This window comes from Zonotrichia albicollis, chromosome 5, assembly GCF_047830755.1.
Source record: "Zonotrichia albicollis isolate bZonAlb1 chromosome 5, bZonAlb1.hap1, whole genome shotgun sequence".
Lineage (NCBI taxonomy): Eukaryota > Metazoa > Chordata > Aves > Passeriformes > Passerellidae > Zonotrichia > Zonotrichia albicollis.
The window spans coordinates 53,788,325-53,813,795 of record NC_133823.1 but is presented as its reverse complement, the minus strand read 5'-3'; the positions used below and the strand labels follow the sequence as shown (position 1 = coordinate 53,813,795).

The 25,471-nt window shown below is 41.3% G+C and overlaps 1 protein-coding gene and 1 long non-coding RNA gene across 3 annotated transcripts in view; one reads left to right on the top strand and one right to left on the bottom strand.

Moving 5' to 3' along the window:
• LOC141729187 (uncharacterized) overlaps positions 1–1,751 on the bottom strand; it is a 33,210-nt gene extending 31,459 nt beyond the window's left edge. Inside the window, exon 1 of the long non-coding RNA XR_012580502.1 lies at positions 1,355–1,751. This is a non-coding gene — a long non-coding RNA (uncharacterized LOC141729187). The remainder of the gene's footprint in view (positions 1–1,354) is intronic.
• Positions 1,039–25,471, top strand: part of SLC2A9 (solute carrier family 2 member 9) — an 80,301-nt gene continuing 55,868 nt past the window's right edge. Inside the window, exons 1-5 of one of the 2 annotated variants that reach the window (XM_074541761.1) lie at positions 1,039–1,303; positions 4,851–4,949; positions 9,797–9,957; positions 13,703–13,827; positions 15,118–15,263. In XM_074541761.1, coding sequence (XP_074397862.1) covers positions 1,235–1,303; positions 4,851–4,949; positions 9,797–9,957; positions 13,703–13,827; positions 15,118–15,263 — 600 coding nt within the window. In that variant the 5' untranslated portion in view covers positions 1,039–1,234. The remainder of the gene's footprint in view (positions 1,304–4,850; positions 4,950–9,796; positions 9,958–13,702; positions 13,828–15,117; positions 15,264–25,471) is intronic. The other variant, XM_074541760.1, reaches the window with a different exon arrangement.

Below are 25,471 nucleotides of genomic sequence, written 5' to 3'. Positions count from 1 at the left end.
AGTCATCTTGATCTGAGCCAATGACACCTTGAACTTGCTGCATCATAAACTGTTTCCCAGCCTGCATTGCTTAGTGGAATTATTTACTATGTTTCTAAGAGCTCTGAGATAGTTCTGAGGTATGTACATATCAGAAGTGAAAACAGCTCAGATTTACACCAGTATCAGCTACAGTCACTTGGGGACAATTCCCAGATGCACATCATTGCCAACTAGAAGGTGTCATTTGACTCTTAGCAGTTCAAAATTCCGTGTTTGCAAGTAGGTACCTTCAAATATAATAGCTGAAAGCTTTTATCTTCCCCAGGTGGCATGCCTAATCCCCATCCTTAACACAGCAGTAGTGTGGCGTGTCAGATCTAAACCTCCTAAGGCTGTGGAAACATCCTTAACATCTTAATTGCCTACAGGTCTTGTGGTACCTTCACTTTCTACCCTCGGCAACGGGAAGTCTTTCTCGCCTTAGTCTAGAGTCCTGCTCACCGAAAGGCTGCGCGGATCTCCAGTCGGGACCGCGGCAGGGGTCCCTGCAAGCCGTGGTCCCCCAGCTGCCACTCGGCGGCGGGGCCGCGATGGACACGAGTGGTGACATTGCCCTGCCCTACGTGCTCTGCTGGCTCAGTGCCCGCGGAGGGACAGCCCCGGGCACGGCGGCGGGCGGGCACCTTCCCCTAAGTTATGTGCGAGCACGAACAGCAGCGAGCCCGTGCTTCCTCCCCATCGCTCGGGTCCTGCCCGCAGCCCCGGGCACCGGATCAGTCCCCTCCCGAGAGCCGCCTCCTCCCGCGGCCGGGACAGGGATAGGGACAGGGACAGGGGCAGGGACAGGGAAAGGGGCAAGGGCAGGGACAGCGATAGGGACAGGGGCAGGGACCGGGGCAGAGACGAGGGCAGGGGCAGGGATAGGGGCAGGGACAGGAGCAGACACCGGGGCAGGGACAGGGATAGGGCCAGAGACCGGGGCAGGGACAGGGGCAGGGACAGGGGCAGAGAAGGGGGCAGGGACAGGGATAGGGGCAGGGTTAGGGACAGGGGCAGGAACAGGGACAGGGATAGGGCCAGAGACCGGGGCAGGGACAGGGGCAGGGACCGGGACAGGGCCGCAGACCTCCGAACGCCCCCGAGCTCCCGGCGCGGCCCCCCCGCCGCCGCCGCCGCCCCCCGCGGCCGCGCCCCCGCTGCCCCCGGAGATGCGCGGCCGTAGCGCCCGTGCGGCGGCGGCGCGGACGGAGCCATGGACGGAGCGGCGGAGCCCGAGGCGCACACGCTGGTGAAGCGCGGAGCGGGGGGCGGCGGCCGCGGTGTAAGTAGTGGGGGGCGCTTTCCGTGGTGCGGGAATGCCCGCAGCCCTTACCGCGGAGCGGGAGCGAGCCCGGCGCTGCGGCGATGCCCACGCCTCGGGGAGGATTAACGGGAGTGATTCCCATCCTCTCAGGAGTGACGGGGAGGGTGGTGCGCGGAAGCTGCGGGAGCCGGAGTAACAGCCCGGGGCTTCCCCGAGAGCCGGGCACAGCTCACAGGTTGCACCGCCCGTCCCCGCTCGGGAAGTTGCTGGTGCCGGTGCAGGGGAGCCGGTGTTGGGCAGAGCTAAAAGCACCGCAGCCGCCGAGCCGGGACGTGGAGGATGCGCGGGGTCAGCGCGGGGCCGGGGGCGCCGCCGCCACTGCCGCGGGTGAAGCGCCGGCCGGCCAGCGCTGAGCGAGGCGAGGGCGCGGCTGCTGCTCCCTCGCTGCTCCCCAGGACCATCCTATTGCAAAGTTCGCAGGGCGAGGGCAGAGGCGGAGAGAGGGACGGAGGTTTCCATTGATAGCCCGCAGCCCCGAGGGCAGAGCTGGCGGAAGGCGCCGGGACAGCGGGCACCGGCCGGGAGCGCCTGGCCCAGCCGGAGCTGCGGCTCCCCGGTATAGTGCTCCAGAGTCCAGCCTTCCTGAGTCAATCAGCAATAGCTATTTAAAAATATTAAACCTCCGTATGCATGCATGCAATGTTTGCCGCTAACGATTGTGCTTAATTTTAGTCTGAGGAGGGGGCTATAACTAACCAAAGTACAACACTCTAAACTGTGTTTTGAAAAATGAGGTGCGAACTGTCATGCAGTAAATTTAAAAAAAAAAAAAAAAGGCAAATTGAGACTCATGGTAGCCAGCACAAATATTTCACTGCATACTGAACAAGGGCTGGAGTTGCGAGAAACATCTGTAGAGCACAGATCTGGGATCTGTGATTAGACCAAAAACGTGGGCTTTCACAAGTAAGCAATCCTTGGGTACCTGCAGGTGTTTGCTGTGAGCTGACATGCAGCTTTCCTGACTGAACTCTCATTGCTGTGGTGACGGTGACACGTCCCTGCCCTGGGCTGACAGCAGGGACGCATGAGCACACACACGCCCGGCCGTGAAGCCAAGGAGCACCTGCGAAGGAGGCGTGGCTGCCTTCTTGCTTCCTGGCCATTTAAAAGACACTGGGGCTTGTGCTTATCTTTTACTAATGTTGCCACAGGGTAAATTTTTTTTGAGCAACAGTTTGATTTTTGGGGTTTTTTTGCATTCTTGCTTTTGTCTTTATCTGGTGTTGCTGAAACCTGAGCAAATATTTAAAATAGTAAATGAGGAGACAGGCCATGGAGAAGTTGAAGTTCATGTTCCAAGTTCCAAAACCTCTGAATTGAGTGAGCCTAAAGTTTTCTGCAGCTGCCTATATACTTAAAAACTCCATAGTATTGAATAAGTTTCTAAACCCAGCTGTCACAGTGTGAAATTTTCTGTGCACCTCTGTGATTTGCCCTGCAGTATCTTCCACTTAGCCTCACGTGCATATAATTTGCCTGTACTGAAATTTTTATGCATTCATTGATGATTTTAATAACCATTTGGCTATATGTTCCAAATAATTTTGATTGCAGGATTTTCTGATGTGTCTAATGTTGTTGAAGTAGAGCCCTTTAGAAATATTGCATTGAGATTACTGCATAACACTTGGGAACTCACACTTAGTGCTTGTGAACCCTTTGGGAGCAGCCTGGTAGACCACCAGAAATATTTTCCCCAGCATTCATTCAGAGTAGTAGCAATTCCTTCTAAGTGCAGGAATGTTTGTGCATAGCAGAGAAACAATAAGCACCCAATATGAGGTGTTATCCTCACAAGTTAAATAAAGCCTTATGTCAAGTTTCTGCATTTTGTTGACAAAGTAATGGTGCAAACTCTGTGTGTGTGTGGCAGGCTCATTTTAAGAAGCTGGCTATTAACAATAAATTGTGTTTGGCTTATGTAATGATCTCAACGGGATATATTTCGTACACAAGGCTTTTGGCCCCCTGCACACTTCCTCCTGACCTGACCAAAAGCAGGCTGGTTAATGAACTGTGTAATCTCTTAAAATGTTCCCACACCATGTGGATGAAGTTAAAAGCACCCAGCTGTCCTGCAGGATTCATTTTGAACACTCAGAGCTGGCAGCTCCGAGCGTGGCAGACCCACAAAGGCTGGGCTGTACACTGTGCTCCCCACCCTGGCACCCGGGTGTCTCATCCAGTCTCCACAGGTGACAGAGCCGGTGACAACTGTGGCACAGGAGCTCTGGCACATGCCCATAACCACGGTGTGTCCACCTGCCCAGCTGTGCCAACAGGGCTGGTGGAGCTCGTTCCAGTCACTGTCACTGCAGCCATGCCACGTGCCAGCTACACAACCTTCCTTCATGCTCAGGACCTGCTTTTCCCAAAGTGACCACACAGCTCTGTGCAGCTGACACAACATATTCACTCATTAACCTGTTGTGGTGTGGTCAGTGATAGAACTGAAGCTGAGTTCCTTAGGCATGCTTAAGCAGGTCTTCCTCCTTTTGAAACGATTGTGGCTTCAGTGAATGAGGAAGCTGGGCACAAATTGCAGTGAACTGTGCCTGAAATTCTATATTCTTATCATAGCTGGTTTTTAAATTGAAAACACATTAAAAATACATTCATTTTAGCACATTCAGAGCTGTCTTTCATTATCTACACAATGAGATTTGCAATTGACCAGCCACCCAAACACTAACTCCAATGTCTCTTGGGAATGGCTGGGAATGATCTCTTCTGCCATATTCTGTCATCCAGCAGGAGAAGTGAATGGCAGAAAGTAACACTGGGGAAGTTGAAAAGGAATGCAAAATCTCTCAAATCAAAGCATTTCTACCTTTTATTCAACAGCTGATGTGGAAGCAGAAAGTGCAGATTTGTGCTGAAAAGAGTATGAAGAGGATGAGGGGAGCCCTGAGGGAGGGAGAAGTATGGGTGTGCCACTAGGAAAAGGGCACTGGAGAGCGTGTGGCAAGTGGTGTGGCAACAGTTACTGTTGGAAACTTGCACACAGTGCAAGTATGCAAGTTTGTAGGCATCATTTTAATGTTTTTGGTCACAATTTCATTAATCCTTTTGGGGGGGGGGTGTGGTGTGCACACCATCTCACGGATTTTCAGCCAAGTCAGATCTACCCACAGACCTGTTGTATCACATATATGCTATACCTCACTTCACTGTGTTAATGATATACTGTCAACAGTTTCCTTTGCTGCGATTATGCTTCCCCAGCATTCTACTTTTTGATGTAGAACACTTGCAGCAAAACTCTGTGAGGTTGAAAGAAGTTCAAATATTCACTTATGCCTCCATAGATGTTAAGTGACATGCTGTCACTTCAAATGTAATGTTTCTCAGAATGAGCAGGGGGAAGTGTTTCAGGATATTATTCTGCAGCAAGGACATCTGCCTGCAGGAGCTATGCAAGATAGCTAAAGGGTGTTTAAAACCTGAGGTATGTTAATTCTGAGTGTATTAGCAATGTCTGCGTCTTTTCTTTGTTTTGCAGAATTGGTCTGGGAGTCTTGTTGTAGCCTCCTTAACTGGTGCTTTTGGGTCGTCTTTTCTTTACGGCTACAATCTGTCGGTGGTGAACGCTCCCGCGGGGGTAAGTGACTGACTAAAGTGGAATTTAAATCAGTAGAGGGCAGCCTTGTCCAACTATTGTCTCCTCAGCATCCTGCCTTTAAAGTACCCCTGATTACATAGTAGAAGGGGATTAAATCTCGTATAGCAACACTGTTTGCCCAAAACCTTCCTTCTGCTTCCCGTGAGGTTTTCACATAAATTCAGTAAGTGTCAGAGAGCTAAATGCTGCTGTTGAGGTGAATGGGTGCACATGGTTTGCTTCTCATTCTCCCAGGTCCAGGCTAATCATGACTCTTCTTGCACACTTTTATGTGATAAAGCATTGTAATATCTGACTGGTGAGTATTCAATGGCTGCGAGCACATGTTCAGCAACTTCTGTTCACGTCATCCAATTCTAGAGGGTTGCACAATATTTCATTCCCACAGCACTGATATTGTAAATAATGCCTCTGGTTTCCTCTTAAATAATGGGCCCCCTGTTCTGTTGTGATGTCTTGTTTGGTTCTGAATTCTAAACTTCTTCAACTACTGGCTGCAACATGTGGGATAGATTTGATGAATAGAGCACTGTGAAATCAGTATACAAAATTTGTGGGGATTTCATTAAAATATCAGTTATTACAAATGGAAATCTGAACATTTTGTTTTTACACTGGCTGTCTCGAGACCCTCAATTCAGTCAAGCACAGCAGGAAGCAATTCAGGGGAGTTGCAAGCAACACTATTTTGAAAAGTAGCTGGTAAATATTGGAAATAAACTGTGCCCAATATTTAGTTCCTTTCCAAAATAGTTCACTTCCAAAGCTAAGCTCCTTCTTTTATGAAAATCTCCTATTAAAATATGTTGCTAGATTTATACCTAAGCAGGTTTTTAATGTTAAAGCTGGATGCAATATTTATGCAAATAACAAAAGAAGCATTTTTAAAATTTATGTTCTATATGTGGATTTTACTTGGTAAACTGTTGACCCAAAGGAGCAGGAAGAGACTCAGCCTATAGAAATCTTTAATTGCTTACTTAATAACTTCTGGGAGTTTTCTTCAAGTTCCTTTTGTATACTAGTTATTCAAGGCTGGATAAACTGGATGTTAGCATGACATGTCCAGTCATCACTTTACCTTGCAGTCATCAGAGGATAAAAACAGCTTAGAAAAAATCAGCAAGAAGCTGTAATTCTGTGAGCAATGGTATTGATTGTCCTGATGGAAAAATCCTTCCTGCACTGTCTTGGGGCTGTCAGCAGAGCAGTGAGAATGAGCCAATTTCTAAACTTTTAAGTACCATTTAAAAAATGGACTGTCCTGGCAGTCAGAGCTTTCTGTCACTTTCTGCAGGAGTAAGGGAAAGAAAGGATGATGGGATGTGCCCCTTTGCAGCACTCAGAAAGTTCTCTTTGAATCATATGATTGATAGATTACAGTGGTGTGGGCAGGGAGGTTGAAGATGCAGCCCTGTGAAAAATGCTAAATTCCAGGTTTTGTACTTAATAACACTTCCAGGATTGTCTGGTTCTGTTTGCAATCTTTAGCGTGGCTTTTGTGCTGGAACTGGGCACTATGCTGATGGCTTTGGTCAAACCATTACAGGTATGCATGAAGTCTCCCTTGGTGTTCAGTGTTTGATTGAGAACTTCATAACTCTCTTATTCGTGTTAAGCCATCCATTAGCTAGGGCTAAGGAGCAGTCCTACTGACAAGGAAGGTGTGTAGTTCAAGAAGAAAATACCACTCTGTCCTCCGGCCCTCTCTCTAGGATTGATGTGTGCCATCCATTTGCCTACAGCAGACCACTGTCGTGTCCCTGTCCCTGCAGCTGCAGTGACCAGGCTGAAGGGAGAGCAAAGGCTGAGGTCATGGCCATGGTGGGCAGCAGTGAGCCACATCAGAGCTGTGCTTCTAGCACCACAGCAAAAGGAACCTTTGCCCCATCTGTTTTCTCCTGTATGTGACTCAATCAGTCTGCTGCAAGGTGACCCTTTGGGAACGATGTGAGATGACAGAAACACCACAGCTGAGCATCTTGTAGCAGTACAAAAACCAGCCTTGTAACAAGTTATACTGGGAATGCAGTAATTCCTACAAGTTGTACCCTGTGTTTCCTTTATAAACTTGGTAGGAATAATAATTTCTTGTGGTGACATTCAGCTCACGGCTGACAATGTCAGATTGTCCTTTTCTGTATAGGATGTTGGGTATCTTCTGCCCCTGTCTACCTCAGTACAATTCCTCTTGATGCTGAAGTCCTACAGCCTTAGAGGAAGACTGTATAACCCTTTGAGAAGTAGTGAAAAAGGGCTTGATTATGACAGTTGACTAAAACACAGAATGTTTCCAGGATCCTAGAACTGAGCATGTCAGCAGGAGCTGATGGAGTGAATGGAGTAAAATTTAAGACTGAATTGTTGAAGAACTATATGTAAATTCTTGTGTCCATTTCCTTTCAGTGCCACAAGTTGTGTCAGCTCATCAAACGACAGGGGAATTCTCCTACAGTTCTCACTGGTGGGCTTTATTTCAGGTCATCTCATGAGGCAGAGTTAGTCTGACTTCCTGATTGTTACAAGGGGGAAATAAACTGCACATACTCTGTTCAGAGCTGAGATTGCTTCCCACTCAGTTCCCTGTGGTTCTGTGGGAAAGAGCATGGCCCATCACAGGTATGATTCCCTGAGAAACCCAGAATTACGAGTTTCCATGGGCTTGTTCAAAGAGTCACCAGAATTTATTAAAAACATATGGGAGCTATTTGGCAACAGGAAGACAAAAGCTTTAATTGAATATAAGATGAAGCTGTCTTTTTCTGAGCTGGATTTCTCCAGTTCATTTCATGGACTGATTGTGGCAATGCCTGTGAAACAATGATGTGCTTTGTGCTCTGTGAGGGAAGCCAAGTCCCTGCTACTTTCTGCTCTGCAGCCCTTGCCCTCTTCCTGCAGGAGGCTGCAGCTCTGAGTTCCTATGGCACAAACACACAGCCTGCTGTGACAGCTGGTTCTGTAGTTGTCACTGTGTGTGAGTGACCTCTGTAACTAGGGGTAAGACAAGGAAAATATTTCTCTTGTTTTTAAAATATATCCATTAAATTCATATATATAAAAATTTATATATTCCTTATATTCCTCTTGTCTTTCTCATCCCAGCACTACTATCATAATGAAGTGAGGCAGTTGAGAAAATAAGATACTGATATCTGTCAGCCACCATTTTTTGTAGGCTTTGTTTACAGGCTAAAATTTCTATGTACAAGTTTATATGCTTTTAGTGTTATTGAGAGACCTGATCAAAAATTCCCAAGAGAGTTTTACACAGAATTTAATGGATTTGAAACCAGTGGATTTGTTCTACCAAGTTTGTTTTTTTTCATGTGCATCTTCTGAAAAGTTCTATGTTTTATTAGCTTCCTATTTATTGGCAATGGGAGTCCAGAGAGAGGTGTTAGTACATGTCAGAACATCCATCTATCTGTTACTAGTGAGCGTTTTAGTTTGTACTTTCTTTTCTTGAAGATTTGCAGTTATTTGATGTCTTCTTGTAAATAACTAAGCTATGCTGAGAAAATTAGTCATAACACAAGGGGAGAGTAATTTACATACTATTTTTAGCCATTATCATTAACAAGAAATGCTATTAGTGTTCTAAAAGTGTTTTGTCTCAGTAATCATTACTATCAGAAATTAATTTCAAATAGACAGGAAGATGTCTGAATCAAAATATAAACTGAATATTGGTGTTAAAGAACTAAGATGTTACTACTTGATTTAATGGCAGATTCATTTGTAATCTTACTCTGAAACTTCTAAATGATTCAAGCACCAAAATGACTTGTCTTTTTTATTTTTAAGATTATTTTTAAATGTTTTTTCCCCTGTCTGTTTGGAAACATTCAAGATGGGATGGGAGAAATAACCTTGTTCTCCTTTAAATTCAGGGTAAAAAGAGTATTAAATTTGATGGATGGAAGACAAGAAATTGTATATTCCACCTTCACCTTTCTTAGGTGTTTTGTAGATGGAGAGGTGATGATTTTAGTTTGCTAAAAGCCCTCAAATAGAATATTTCATGTGTCCAAGGCCAGACTTTAGGCAAAGTTTGAAATTCCTAGTTTTAACAGGGAAAATGTGGTGGGATATTATGCTGAGAAGAAACTGGGAAGAAGTAAGTAAAGATACAAGATCAAACTTTTGGTACTGTAGAGCTTGAGAGCTTTTCCCAAGTGTGCTGTGCCCTTCTGCTGTAGTGACTGTGACTTCTTGGTACTGCATCCTCACCAGAGCATCAGGCACTACAGTGGCATTTCCTTGGTTTTGAAACAGGAGCAGCACAAAAACAAGGAAGCTTGACTAAAGAGAAAGTAAATAGGAGATGTCTCTGCAGGCAAACAGAGACTGTGTTAAAACACTGTCCTGGAGCTATGACATCTTTACCTTTTAAAAAGATGAAAAACTTATTCTAATTAAACATCAGGGAAGGGATGTTGTTAGAAGGCATCCTTCAAAAATCTGTGATTGTGCTCATGTGAGGAAAGCAGAGGAAGAGTGTAAACTTTGGCAAGTTAAAGGCTAAAGGGTGATCTCATCCTGGGCATTCTTGGCTATCTGTGGAGATTTTTCCCCATCCCCATACAAGGTTTGGTACTGCCTTGTAGTTATAGGTATATATGCTTGGACAGACTCACCTAGCTTTATTGTAGTTTTGTCTATAAATGAAGCCCCATTTTTCAGAGGAGAGAGACAGAAGAGCAGAAGTGATTCCTGCAAGAAAGCTACTGCGGGTTTTCTGAGTTTTTAATTCTGTTTCTCTCAGTTGTATTCCTCAAGTGTGATATATTTTTTTGCACATATTTTTATTATTTATTTTCTTTCAGTTTATCAAGAAGTTTTACAATGAAACTTGGGAGAGGAGATATGGCTTCTCAGTGGATGAAGGCACGCTGACACTCCTCTGGTCGATAACCGTTTCCATTTTTGCCATCGGTGGCCTTGTGGGTGCCATTATTGTAACCCCAATTGTGAAGTTCTTTGGGAGGTAAGTGTTTTGGAAAACTTGCATTTTCTAAAGTAGTTTCGCACTTAGTCTCTCTAGAAGGTTTTACTTTTATTACAAAACAAAACAAAACAAAACAAAACTTTAAATTCTGAAAACTTACTGTGCATCATTTGAGTGGCAGAAGCCATTTGCTCTGAACAGGCAGTGGGTTGAGATCTCAAGGAGTGTGACTTGTCAAATATGCCAAAGGAAAATACATAAAATACAAATTATTTCAGAAAAGACTGGCAGCATCTTGTTTCATGAGTTTACTAAATATCTTACTGTAAACAAACAAAGCTATCATCATATCTAATTTGCTGTCATATGGTAATAAAAATTTACTCTTTTTTCAATCCTTGTGTCAACTCAAAATACAGTTTGAAGAATTGGACTAGGATGAAGTTCCAGTATGGCCTTCCCCAAGAAGGGGGTAGGGCATTCTGTACAATGCAGTACTTTATGAAGTCTTGACCATAGAGAATATGAGTATTTTAGGAATGTTTGTATTGGTGTGTGTTTGCATTTTTGCTGCAGGTACTAACTAGGTATTTCTGTAAAATTTTTGTATCATACAGTCTTTCAAATAGGATTTGAAAGGTCATTTATCATTTATCTATATTTAGAAGAGCATGGGAAAAAAACCTCACCATTGTAGCATTCATCATAACTGCTCATTTGGATTTTTCTTAATTGTAAATTCAATATTATTTGATATCTTTTAGTCAGCTAAATCACAGGAGAACATCATCATTGAGGCTTAAATATAAGTGTAAACCTTTAGTGTTCTTACTTTCCTGTTTCACATTCTGACTATTTCCAATAGATTGTACTTTCCTAGGTCTATTTTTCATTCTCCCAACCTGTCCATATGTCATATTTTATCTCAAAGGGTGTATTTTCAGGTTCCTTCATTTCATGCTTACAGCAAGTCAGTATTCTTAGCTGTTACCCATTCTTCATTATTTTTTTTGTCACTTCAGCACTTGATTTCCAATTTTTAAATATTTTCCATAGTTACATTATTTATTTTTTCAGGTTTTCAATTTCTTCTGCCAAATCATGCATTTGGTTTTAATATACTTGTTAGAAATATGAAATTGTGCCTGACTCAGACTAATTAATTCTCAGTAAATAGTTGAGTCTTTATTAAAACAAAGTGAAGTAAAAATGGGTTCACAGAAGTCTAGAATTTTCAGTGAAGAGTAGAACAGCTTTGTGTGCAGGTTTGTCAAAATCGATAACATTGTTAAAAGAGTTTAAATGGTGGCTGATCTCTGCTGTAGATACACTTCCACTGGAGCTGGTCAGGTTTCCAGGGCAGATCTTTACACTTGCAGACTCTGCCGCTGTTTATTATGTTTATCTCCATGATGCCATGAAAACAGCTCTGTTACAGATACAGAGTGCTGGAGCAGAGATGGGAAGGGGCTGTGAATAAAGGCTGCTCACCAAAGAGTGGTTCTTGAGTTTGCTGCTCACCCTGCAGAGTGTTTGTCTGGTCTAGGAACCCAGACTGACACGTCATTATGGTAATTGAGGAGCACACAGTGAAATGTTGACAGAACAATAAAATACTTTGCTGTTAAATTGCTCAAGTGTAGGTTGGAGGGTTGTATCTATGATGAAACTGAGCTCCATTTACACTGACACAGAATAATGAGCTAAGGGGGATTAAAAGCACTAGTCAGAAATAATGCATGACTTTAAAAGAACACTTTTGAATCATATTGCTATAAGGTTAAAAACATAAATTCCAAATTACTGGATTCCTATTTACTTCAAGAGACATGTAAAGTAATTTTTTGAAAGGGAACCTTCATCCACATAAACATAATTCCCAAGTTCAGATGTGGCTTTAACTCTTTGTAACTTAAATTCTCCTCTTCTAACAAAGAGGGTCTGCTGCTGTTTATCCTGACACCCAGACCAATATGCTCAAGGGATTGTTTAGGTCACTTCTAGGATCTCTCTAGAAGGAGGGAGAGGCTTAGCATCACACCAGGCTCCTCTCCTTGCTCTTGGTACCGCAGCCATTGGTCACACTCAGTGCCTTCGGTGAGAGAAGGGGCAGTGCAAGGGCTCAGGGTCAGTGTGCACAAATTCCTCTGTGCCATTCCTTGCTCCTCACTCCCCTGTGCTCTAGCGTGGGTCCCCATGGACCACAGTCCTTGCCCAGGCCTGGATCACCCTCTCCTCCAGTGGCCTTGTTACACCCTCACTCCACCTCCCCACAGAAGCCACCCCTGCAGCCCCAACAGTCCCCAAACCCTGCCCCCGACACTGCTTCCCATAGCAACACCCTAAATGCAGTGTTCTCTTCTCTGCATTTCCTTTTCATTCGGTCAAAGTCTTTGTTTTTATCATGCTTAGTTAGGCTGTGCTTTTCTCAGCTGCATAGTATAAGGGTTTGCTGGCCAATTTTTTCTCAACAATATGTATTTTATAGTTTTTATTTAAATTAAAGGAGAAAAAAGCAGTATCTTCAGATGAATAAGACTTGTTTGACCCAAATGAACATTTTCTTTCCAGTTCTGTCATTATATGTATCACTTCAGCCATCTCAGAGCGTATATCCATCTGAAAAATCTGTTCTAAATGGTTACAGTCATCAGTCTGATGGTTGTGCTGTATAGACTTTAAATGAATTGCATCTAATTTTTCTATCTTCAAGCCATGCTATTCATTCAGTGTTCAAAACTCACTAGAAAGCAGGAAACATGATTAAAAATACAGGTGTTAAATATAGTTCCTTTCAAAAACATTTGCATCTGTTGTGCAAAGTTGGGTGACTTTTTCAATGGGGGTGAAATTTCCTCTTGATACTTACACATTGAAAAAAATTAGAACTGGTGGGACAGGAAAGGGATAGACAGCTTTCCTGGTCACTCCTCTTCTTTTGTCCCTCAAACTTGAGCAGAAAGTTCTGAGAGATGAAAACTAAAAGGAATTAGGGTGTTGGCAAATCAAAAGTTTAGATGTTTTGAAAATTTCAAAACACATTTTTGTGATTTGGTTTATGCTTTTTAACAAAGTAATAATTTGCCAAAAAGAGTTCATTTTATTTGAAAAATAAAACCCTAATGTTTTATTTAACTGTTATAGAATGAAATGATTGTAAAGTGGGGAAGAAGTATGTAAACCCGTATTTTTATTGATTCCAATAATTTTTAGAAAAGCGTTGCTTTTTATTACTTGAATGAGCCCAAACGTTTTTCCTAACTCTACAAGTAGGAAGTAATTAAAATCAATGTATGATTTTAATATTAAGAATTTAAGCATGAATTAAAATGACACAGGTGATGTCACAGTTGGGAAGCTCTTGAAGTGTCAATAACTTCATGTCACATTAAAGTGCCTGTAGCTATATTGGCTTATATTTGAAGCATATTCTTTGGGTTCTCCATACAGACATCTATCCAGAATATGCTTATTTATACTCATGTACAGAGCCTCAGACTTGACATTGGGTTTTAGGATGCATAAGCTGGTTCCTTGCTGTGCTGTTGAAGTACAACTCTTTAGTTATCTATGTTATATTTTCTTTTAAACTGTGGTGTAGGTTTGAAACTGTACCCATGTGGGTATAGTGCTGTTTTTCAGAACTCCACACATCTAAGAGGCAGTGTTTGTTAGGCGCTTTTTATTTATAGATATTTAAGAATAATAGCTTAGTGTGCTTCTAATACAACTACATTTAGCTGCCAGAATGCTGGTTTCTACCTAAACCATCTTTGCCTTTTAGGAAATGCACATTGGTGCTCAATAATGTGTTTGCAGTGGCAGCTGCACTGCTGATGTCCCTGTCCTTGCTGGCTGGGTCGTTTGAAATGCTCATCCTGGGCCGCATCATCATGGGAGTGGATGCAGGTAAGCTTTGGTCCTGCTCTACATGTCTGAAATGCCTGTGCTGGGCACACACTGCAGGTCAGCTTTGGTCCTGCTCTACATGTCTGAAATGCCTGTGCTGTGCACACACTGCAGGTCAGCTTTGGTCACACTCTACAAGTCTGAAATGCCTGTGCTGGGCACACACTGCAGGTCAGCTTTGGTCACACTCTACATGTCTGAAATGCCTGTGCAGTGCACACACTGTCTCCTCTTCCCCTGCCAGAATTTGCTTTACATCAAAGAGGTGTTCCAGGGACTAGCAATAGTCACACTGATTTCACTGGGACAAAATGGCACACTAAGGGCTGGAGGATCTGATGTTTGGAGGAGACACTGGGATGGATGCTCACCACTGCTAACAAAGCTGTTGTTTCCCCACCTTTCCTTTTCCAGCCATGGTAGAGTGTATTTGTTTCCATGCCATGAAAACTCCTTGACTAGGAGAGTTTATTCTGCTATTAACACTGCTTTTTGTTGTGTTTAGCAGTTTTTGGATCCCATGTTAACTGCAGGACTAGGGAAGGTTGGTACTTCATCAGTTGTTCCTAGCAATATGGTGTTCCCAGTTTGAAAGTAAACCATGGAGGCACTGCAGCACCAGAATAACCTGGCAGCTAGAAGGAAGGGTTTCTGCTAATTTTTATCCCAGATTACCATTAAGCAACCAAACTTCTGGAGCTGCGCAACCATTGCCATTGCACTGACCAGAGTCATGCATTTGTTTATTCTGTTCCTGGCTTTAAACAGTATTCCAACTCTTATTTTATGCCTATTGCGAAGAGCTCATTGCAGCAATAAGCCTGTATTGAGAAGAACATCTGCTAATACTGTTTACAGTAAAAATACTCCATCTGAACAATGTCTGCTCTGTCTGACTGATGCACTGGGCTTTTGTTCCCTTACCCACACCCATGTTAATATGATTTTGCTTGCTTTGGGATGAGAAAATTTAAAATATAAAATCTGTTCTGGAGATTCTCATCTCTGAGTAACCTTTGGTGCTCCACATCAAAAAGCAGCCTACACACGTTGGTGTAGATCTGTAACAGATAATCAATCCCATTGTTATTAAATGGTGTGAGACTAATTAGACATGCAGGGAAAATGAATCATGTTATGTATGGACAGATGTAATTCTGTTCCTTGCATGTTTTTATGCCATCCTTGTGAGCAGATTATCACTCAGGCTCCTTAAAATAGAAATTTGTTGCATACCTGGCATAATAGTATGTTTTGACTTAATATATGGGTTTTGTTCTTCTTTTATAGGCATTTCATTAAGTGCCCTCCCCATGTATTTGAGTGAAATATCTCCTAAGGAAATTCGTGGTTCATTGGGTCAGGTCACAGCCATTTTCATTTGCATTGGTGTTTTCACTGGTCAAGTTTTGGGGCTGCCAGAAATATTTGGGCAAGTAAGTATTTAACAGACCTTTTCTATCAAAGAACACAGGCTTGCTCTAAGTGTCATATTTTCATATTGTGACTGGTTTCTTCACAAAAGTGGAAAACAGAAATATTTCTTTTTTGTTATGAAGCACTTTGAAAAGTAGTTTCCTCCATGTCTTCTACAAGCACATACTAAAAGCATGGCTAAGTTTGGTAGATATGGCTAGCAGGTTCAACAGCTTGAGTGGCTTGTGTGTGTCAATATGCACATCTCCTTTTCCCCCTTTCTTGATCTATTTTTTTTAGTTTCCAGTTCCTTTGGATACCATGGAAATGCGTAAGAGTTTTTTATATTTTTGATCTCTAATTTTTCAGTGTGAGATAGAGCTGAAAAGGCATGGTTATAGTTATTATAAAACCTGAATAGGAAGATGCTTGCTTAGTGATTATAGTGTTCCTTGTAGTGCAGTCCTTGCTTGCCCGGCTTTTAGACTAAGTGATAGAAGAGCGGAGTTAACACACACCTCTATGGAAAGATTATCTATTCAGATAAGAGGTTGTCTTGTTGTCATAGGCTGAGATTAACTTGGTGGCCACTGGATGTCATCATTACTCTGAATAAATGAACTCGAGTTTTGTTCAGGCTGGCAATTGGAAATACAGAATCACACAACGGGTAAGGATGGAGGGAGCCATGCTGGTCATCTGATCTGACCAGGTGTTTTCCATTCAGAGATGATTCTTCAAGGCAGTGTGGAGAAAAGGTCTGCAGCAATCCTCTCACAGTGAAACTTGAACACAGAATCCCTTCTGTCAGCCAGAGAAAGTAGTAAGGGGTTGGAAAGTGAGAGGAGCTTTTCCTTCTCTGTCTATCCAAAGGCAACTCCTTTGTAAATACATGATGCCGTCCTCCCTGACGCTTGTATTTTTGCCTGACCAGCTTTCTTATTCTGTCCCTTTATTCTGTTCAGCTCTCCTAAAGGGAAATGATTTGATACAATTTACCCTTTACAGAAGGATTGATTTCTCCCCTGCCCATCCAAAGCAATAGATTTTAGGGAAAAACTTAAAATAGCTTTTATTGTGTGACTTCAACAGATGTCCCTTCAATTAGCTTGGGAGCAAGTTTATTACAAACAAGCGTATGAAATGTCAAGAGGCCAATTTGATTGATCAGAGTATGGCAGCCCTTATGTAGTAGGAGATTTTTTTAATTTGGGTTTTTGATACATGCACGCACTTTTAAAGTTGAGGTGTCAGGAAAATTCTTATTCCTTGATTTCAGCTCATTATTGCTAGTTTTATTTCTCTTCTTGGCTTCCTTTCATCACTGTTGTTTCTGCTACCAAATTATGGAGGTAGTGTTTCTGTTTCTACAAATTCCTTTAGAGTGAAGTTAATTAATATCCCACCATTAAAGACAGACATAATGTAGGAAGAAATATGCTTTATCTACAGAATTAGTTTTGTCAAGACGGGTAACATCAGCAAGTAAAAGAAGCAAAGTTTTGGCCGATGTGGATCACAATATTTCCAAACAATTTATTGGAGGCAGCTTGAATATTCTAGTTGGGTATGTGGGTGGGTTTTTTTCTTTTCATTTCTCTTGGTTTCAGTCAAGCCAGGATTTTTTTTCCTTAGATTTGTGGGGTTCCCATTGAAACTCCTTCAGTGGGAGTTGGTTTTCATTTTGATGCTCTGTAGTTGTTTGTTTCTCATCAGAATTTGTTGTAAATAATACTACTTACAAAAACTAGTCTTCTGTCATAGTTTTATAAGGTTTCTGCTGAGATCTGTCATGTCTATTACTTGTAAATTGAGCAAATATCTAAGAGGTTGTTAACCATTGTATCTAAGCATGGATGGTTTTGAAGAAAGGAGGGACAAAAACAGATGAGAGTCTTGCTGGAAGAGAATCTTTGAAAAAGGGATGGACATACAAATGGCTGTCAGCATGACTGAGGTCCTTCTTGTAAGAGGAGGTGACAGCAATATTGCTTGTGTGGTCAAGTCAACAGAGGGAAGGGACAGGACTGACTGCACCTTGTTAACAAAGGAACAAGGAATAGAGTGGCCTAATCTCAAAGACAATATGGCTACAATAATGGTTTTTTAAATAAATATTGTGTGAATAATTGCATGCTGAAATTCGTCAGAGTGATGTTTGGAACAGACTCCCAGCTGAAGTAATTTGAGCAGAAAATTAAAATTTTAAATTGGAGCTTGATGCATTTATGTGAATTACATGAGGTTGTTGCCTTAAGTGGTTCTGTAGAAGTCTCTCTGCAGAAAAGGAAAGTGTTTATGTTGGCTGTGGGGCATAGTGTTAACAAGCACTTATTAACAACCTAAGTGATGATTTCCTCTGTTATCAAATGCAAAAGTGTTTCTTAAAATGTAAAATTGTGATAAAAATAGCTCTAAAGCAATGAGTATTACTTGAGGCAACTCAAAAGTCCTTACTGCTTTTTGTATCAAATATGTTAAGGAGCCCTAAACTGATTTTTTAGCAATCTTTCTTTTGTCAACACTGGTCAAGGTGCAGCAGGAGGGATGTGGGCAGCCCCAGGTGCATTGCTGAGGGGCAGTGTCAGCTCTGGCTGAGTTACTGGCTCAAGGCTGGTTGGCTGTTTCCCATTCCTTCAGTTTTCCCAAGCTTTCTATTGAAAGTGCTGAGGATTGGCAATCTTCTCATTTCCTTCTAATACCTTTTCATGCCAGTTCTGTCAACTTATTCACATAATTCTTTTGATCAACTGTTATTTACTCCTTAGTACTTTTCTGTTTATTTTTTTTTTTCACCACCTTCTACAGTGTGCTTCCTCTCCCCCCCCCCTATCACTTGTGAACTTTGTGTTTCAGATTAAACTTCACCTCCTCTAGTAACACAAGCTCTTTAATCTCTTTCTCACCCTATAAACTGTTGTCTCCAATAGTTCCTGGTTTAAATTCAAACCTAGGAGAACAAGATTATACAGCTAACCCAGATGAAATAATACTTTATAAAAAAAGAATTATAATAAATATTTACTGGTTTTCCTGGGAATATTTTGTCTGAAGTATTGCAGAAATGCAATTTTTAATGCAAATTAAATACAATTTAATTCTTTTCTGTGTCCTGCCATATTGGCGTGAACTAGACAAACATGACTATGTCCAATTTTTAAATTATAGTATAAAAGAGCAAATGGAACAAAAAATTTACAATCTAATAAAGACCGTAATACCTAAATACAGGCAATATTTTTGATTCTGGATATATAGAATTTCATTGTATTTGCCTCCAAAGGTACTAATTTTAGAATGTGTTTCTTCATATGCAGTGCTTACCAAGAGTGATTATGTGAGAAAAGTTCCAGTTGTGATAGCAGTCCTCTGCTGCAGTGACTTGATAATCTTACTTGCTTTCCACAGTCCTAATTGCCTCCCATCCAACAAATTGCAGCTATGCTTTTAATTCAAGATTCTGATTCTTATAGGTCTGGAAAATTCCTGAGGCTTGGGAAATTGCACCATGGTAAAGGGGGCTGGTGATCAGAGTACAGAGCACGATGACTTCATGTGCTGGTGACCTGCTTCTGCCCAGCACCCCAACAAGCTTTGTGCTTCTTTTCACATGCTGGCATCTTGTGTTCTGTAAGCCAGAGTCCTTAACTCTTGAGGAAACCACGGCATCCGTAGGTGACAACTTGGTGCAGGTCCACGGGTGTGCAATGATGTTATCTGCTGTAATGTGGGCACTGAATTATTGCTGCTGGCTACAGGATTATTTAATTCAGACCATTTTTGGTTGTACAGCATGTGCAGCTTTCCATATATCTGACTGAAGGAAAAAAACAGATAACAAGATAAGGACAAACTATCTTAGACCAGTCACGTCTTCAAACACTGCCCTTCAGGTATTTCTGTTCTCTCTGTTTCTGTGATTCTGCAATTGAATCACCCAGCCTATTTCTCCTGACAGATTGCTCTTGCAAAGCAAAGGCCAACACACTGTCAGCTTCAGTTTTGAAAGTTCAAATTTACACTTACTGTCTTGGGGAAATATTGTCTGGCCTGATTCTGACACATTCCATGTAACTTTAGGTATCACTCTGGCTAACTCATCTAGTTCCTCCTGCTCCACAGGTTTTCCTTAGCATGGTAACATCTCCTAAACATTGTAAACTGTCTGATTGTCTATTCTATGGCTTCATGTTGTTTTAATGAAGGTGGACTTTAACCTTTCCCTAAATTATAGAGGATTTAGTTTCTGAATCCATTTGCAGTAGTCACAGTATTCTTATTTTCAATATACGTTGGGCTTTAGTATCTCTTTCTGTGTATCAATACCAGAGAGAAAAAAATGTTTCACAGTATGTATATTGATTCAGGACAGGTAAAGCTGAAACAGTTGCCTTTGCCATGCTTTTCTCAGACCTCGGCTTTGAGCCCCTTTTCCTGCTCTTGGTGTGTCAGGCTTTGCCAAGCTGCAGCTGTTTTCCCTGGAGCTGGCTCCAGTGCCTGGCCTGCTCTGGCTGCTTCTCTGACTGAACAGCTGCTCTTCCCATTGGTACACCAATGGACAAATAGAATTTGGTTTTTGTCTCTTTGCTTCACTAGCCCTGCTTTTAAAACCTCAAGTGTTTCTAGGTCATGCAGGCAGGAGCTTGCCTGACTACATGGTTGCATTGTTTCCTAGTGGATAGCATGTTTCCCTAAAAACTTTCCTTGGCTTGCATCCTAAGACTCACCAGGGGAACACTTCCGGAATGAACCCATATGATGTGTTAGTGTTTCAAGGCAAAAAAAAAAAAAAAAAAAGGTAAAGATCCTGATGTATCCATCTCTTGAATGTTGCAAGTAGACTAGGTTTAGTCATTCTGTTATAAAAAGAGTGTAATCAAGCAGTACAAGGTACAGGAGTGAGCAACAATGATCGGATTTGGAAAGTGGCTTCTTGAGGAGAAAAATCGGGGTTAGACAGCTCTTGTGGGTAACCCCATGCTGGGGAAATACTCAAAGCGTGAGTGCATCAGAAACAAAGTGTGCCAGAGAAGGTTTAGAATTTACTCTGAAATGACATGCTGTCTTTTCTAGACTCTTCTCAATCTTTCTTTAGAAGCACTTGGAATTTATTGCAAAAATCTTTTGTAAATGGTTAGAGTTACAAACTTTATGAACTGGATGGTGTCTTTGTCAGAGAAGACATATTAATTAGTCTAATTAAACCTTTTTGAGGATTTTTAGCAGCTTTAATGCATATTTGTCTGGAGAATACCTGTTTTTTAAAAGGTATTTAGCCAGAAATAGGTTTGTGATACACAATGACACTGGCCAAATTGCCCTCCTCATAATTCATTATTTTAGCAAAGAAATTCTGCTACTGATATAAGTATCAATATCAATTTCTGCAGCAAACTGAGCTAAATCTGGAAAAGCACCAATTAACTCCATAGACACTATACAATATGTCAGTAAGGAAGCATCTTTGTGATGAGTCCCTTTCCAGTTAGTTTTTTAGACAAGAGAGCCTTGCTGAGGAATAGTTGTGATAAAACTAAAAACTTCTGTAGATGCTGTGTTACATTCTCATTTTCTTTACCAGACTTCTTAAAATGATGTATCTGACACAATAGACAACTATGTATTTAGGAAAGTTTATATAGGAATGTATCATTTTGCTCTATCAAGGCCTTTTAAAAGTGCTCCTTCACTTGCACAAAAACAGACAGTGATGGAATAGGTTGTACAGCCTGTGCAGTTCAAGGCTGTTCTGAAAATAAGCTTTGATTTTTACTTGTCAAAGCTTCATTTTCAGCATGATTTTGCTTTGTTTTTCTTTTATTTTCTTTTTTTTTTTTTTAACTGATCCTTCTTCCTAAGACTCTCGACTCAGATTCAAGGATTCCTTAAAAACTGTCAGTGAATTATAGATGAGTAGAGAAAGCAATTCCAAATTGCTCTAGGGACCTGTAGCTTGCAGGTGGACACTAATGGCAAAATGGTCTGCTGGAGATGCTCTTGAAATGAATCTGACACATTAGCATGATAACACAAAGTATGAATCAACCATTTTCTGAGTATTTTTCCATGAGCTCTTTTGTTCTGTATGTTTATCTTCTCCTTGAGCCATGATAGTGAATATAGTTAAAGATATTCTTTAAAATACAACTGAGAATTTCAGAGTATGGAACAGAGAGCTCTTGTGGCAGGTGAAGAGACAGGTGAACTCTTGCAGCTTCATGCAGAGTGTTGGAAATTAAAGCAGCTTATCCCTTATGCTGTCTACAGAATATAAAAAGGTGTTTGTACTTTCCATTAGAGTAGGACAAATACCTCCACCAGTTTAGCATTTTCCAGCATCACTTGAAATCCTAAAGTGTCCTCTTTGTAATAATTTCAAACATCTGGCTAGAATAAAAAATCCCATAACATCTTTACTCTGCCTAGTTATATTCTGCAAGTCTAGTGACTGAACAAAGTCTAGATTGGAAGCCAGTAATTAGTGGAGTGGCCCAGAGTTCCAGTCCTGTTCAGTATCTTCAATAATGACCTGGATGATGGTGGAGCTGTTTGTCTCTGTAGAAACATGCTGCTTTGTGGAGTCTATTTGAGTATATGAATTGCTAGTTCTTAATGAGTTCCTAAGAGCAAAGGTGAGTGTAGGACTTGGGATAAATATCAGAAATTTTCCTCATCAGCTCTGGTTCCCAGTTGTGGGGGTTTTTGGTCAGGATTTGTCCAAGTTTAGAGCCAGTGTTTGAGGAGGTGGTCTCATAGTACTCCTGGGAACCATTCTGCTGTTGAGCCAGGCTTGCAAAAGGTGACTCCAAGTTACCCTGGTCCCTGCCAATCCACTGGACTGCTGAGCTTGTACAGTATTTCTTAAAAACACAGAAGCAAAACTGCCTTACATTCATGTACTAAAATACAAAACTGAATGAAAAGCTAAAGCCTTCCCTGAAGAGTGTTCTAAAACTTCTGCTAAGGATACAGGAGACACATTGGTGCTTATAAGTGGCTGCTCAAATCCTTTAAGGGGATGATATTACTAAGAATAACTCAGAGAAACACCCTTACAAAGAAAGGAATTTCAGGGAGGGAGGGAGGGAGGGAGGGAGGGAGGGAGGAAGGAAGGAAGGAAGGAAGGAAGGAAGGAAGGAAGGAAGGAAGGAAGGAAGGAAGGAAGGAAGGAAGGAAGGAAGGAAGGAAGGAAGGAAGGAAGGAAGGAAGGAAGGAAGGAAGGAAGGAAGGAAGGAAGGAAGGAAGGAAGGAAGGGAGGGAGGGAGGGAGGGAGGGAGGGAGGGAGGGAGGGAGGGAGGGAGGAAGGAAGGAAGGAAGGAAGGAAGGAAGGAAGGAAGGAAGGAAGGAAGGAAGGAAGGAAGGAAGGAAGGAAGGAAGGAAGGAAGGAAGGAAGGAAGGAAGGAAGGAAGGAAGGAAGGAAGGAAGGAAGGAAGGAAGGAAGGAAGGAAGGAAGGAAGGAAGGAAGGAAGGAAGGAAGGAAGGAAGGAAGGAATGTGGTAGAGTTGATAAATTTCTAATGGAGACATTAAGTGAGGTGCTCTGTTTATATCTATTGTGGATCAACTGAGATTATGTATTTACTGGAGATTATAAATCAACTTTTTATTGGTTCCCTGAGACAGACACAACAGTATTTATTCATCCCTTTTCTGTACAGAACTCATTAAGTAATGCATGGGAAAACAGCTGTGTGTCTTCATGTTTGCAAATGAGTTTCAGTCCATTAAAGTTGTGCTGTGAGGCTTCAATTCCCAAAGTTGTAACAACATATGGCTGATGGGCCATTTGTAATATTGAAATGTTGCAGTTTTGCATTTGGGAAGGAGAACATCTTACAAGAGAGGAGTTGTCTGAAAGTGGAAATGTGGTTATGGAAATAAGAGCACTATGGAGATAGATATATAATTTACACTCTACAACGAACAAAATACTTAATTACAGAGCATCTAATGTTGGGATGAGAGTAGATCATCAGTGAGGACTGCTGCTCATAGAGATTGAAACAGTGCTCACCTGACTCTTGAGAAGATTTCTATGTAGCTGTTCCCTGCTTAATTAGGTCAGTTGGAAAAGCAGTAGACAAGCTTTCCTGGAAAGATATCCTTCAAAAGATGTGAAGGAAAGAAAGACATCAAAACACCAGGGAGGCTGACAGCAGTTGTTTATAATTTTCTCCTTATCCACTGAAACATAGTTAGCCTATGTAACTAAACTTAGAGCATTGTTTATACTGATATTTAAAATATGACATTCTGCTACTTGATCAGACTTTAAAAGGTGAGTTTTTTCACCTATTGTAGCTGACCTAATAACAAATAGTGTCTGTCTATAAAACACATCTTACCTTGTGTAAGTTGGACTCTGCTTCAAATGTTTAGGAGCGAATGAATATTTCAGATTTTCCTGTCTCCTTAGTGCTTGAGTATTTGATAATATGTACAAATCTGTTATTAAACAATAAATCTAAATTGTTTTCACCTGTGACTTCCTTCCAAGTGTGTTTCACACACTGGGGAGATAACCACCACTTAAACATTTTTGAAGGTTCTTAACCTTCAAGATTAACATTTCAGTTTTAGTTTCTATTATACATTGTAAAACTATCTATTATTGCAAATTCATGTCCTAATATGTAAATTTATCCTCTACAAATTGGGCATTAATGCCATGGTACATGGGTCAAACACTGTAGGATAGTATGCAGTCATCATATTGAGTAGGAGGGTGTGTTTTCTACTCTTGAGTGCCTTTGCTTTTGAAGCTACTGGCAAAAGAAAAAAAAATGGGAGGTATATTATTGATTAGTATTTTGAGGGAATTTTTTAAACTTGAAGTAAATGTCAAGTTAAAATTAATTTGGTTTTGATTTTTTAAAATCCAAACCAAATTTTTTTTGTCAGTAAAAAATGTTAAGATGAAATATTCAATAATTTCCTTTGTTTTTAAAACAGCACATGCACTTTGGGTGCTTTTATGTTTGTTTTTCTCTTAACCTTAATATACCTTAGTCTAACTTTCATAACTTCACTTTGGCAAATATAATCAAATAAAAAACATTTGCATCCAACGCAATTTCTAGAGGCCCTGGAGCACTTCTCTTCATCTCCCACTACAGTCCCAAAAGGATGCAGGTCTCTGGATTTCTATGTGCTGCATCTGCCAGTCCCACAGGGACATCTGAGGTACCCAAGGGCCTCAGAATTATTGTATCTTCTCATGTTTAAAAAGCTGAGTATTATCCTACTCAATTATTTTAATTTACTATTTTTATATTTTGTTATTTATGGATACTAACCTGAGTCTAAATGCATCACTGAAAGGAAGCTCTGTCAGAAATTTTGTCTAGCTCCAGCATACCTCTAATATTTCTTCCTACATAAGCTCAAATATATATGCTGGCTGCTGATAATAATCCCATGTGAAAGCTTCCCATTTCCCATTGCTTTTTCTCTGAAATTTTTGCTTTTCTTGGAGATGAATAAATGGGGACAAATTATGCCATATAAGTGTGCAGTGAAAAGTTAGCTGTTACTCCAATAAAAAGCTGGACAAAAAAACATCTGGGGAGCTTGTAACAGATACTTTAATTCTCCCTCTCAATACTTCCATGATCTAACACGCCATTTAGTGAAGAGAAAATCATGGTACTCAGACACCAGACACTTTCAAAGCTGTTTTGAGTTCTTATCCAAAGGCCATTTACTCAGTAACAAAAATCTCCTGCTGATTTCTGTGAATTTTATATCAGACTTGTACAGCCTTGAGTCTGTGATTTTCTGTACAGAGTATTACCTGGGAAGATACTGATACCTGAGTAATCTTCTTGTCAGAGTTATAGCTATAGTAGGGACCTGTAAAAATAAACATCTGGATACAGAACAGAGGTGAAATACACATATTGTCTGAGTTGCCTCTGCTTTAAACAGGAAGGTAAGCAATTTGTAACTCTGTTATTGAAATTCTTTTTGGCAAATTGGGTTACAGAAAGGGTCATGCAAAGAGAAAATTGTGTCCAGCAGGGCTATACCTGTGAGATTAGCATCCCCTGCAGCCAGAGGAAGGTGCAGAGCAGTGTTTGGAGTGGTGCAAGGAGGGGAAGAGGAAGGCAATTGTTTTGCACCTTATACTTGAGCAGCTGCTCTGAAGCCTGAGATGCAGAAGTTCTCTTTTCTCAGCTGCCACATTATCATCACCACTGTGCCATAGCCTTGACTAAAGGAAGAAAAGT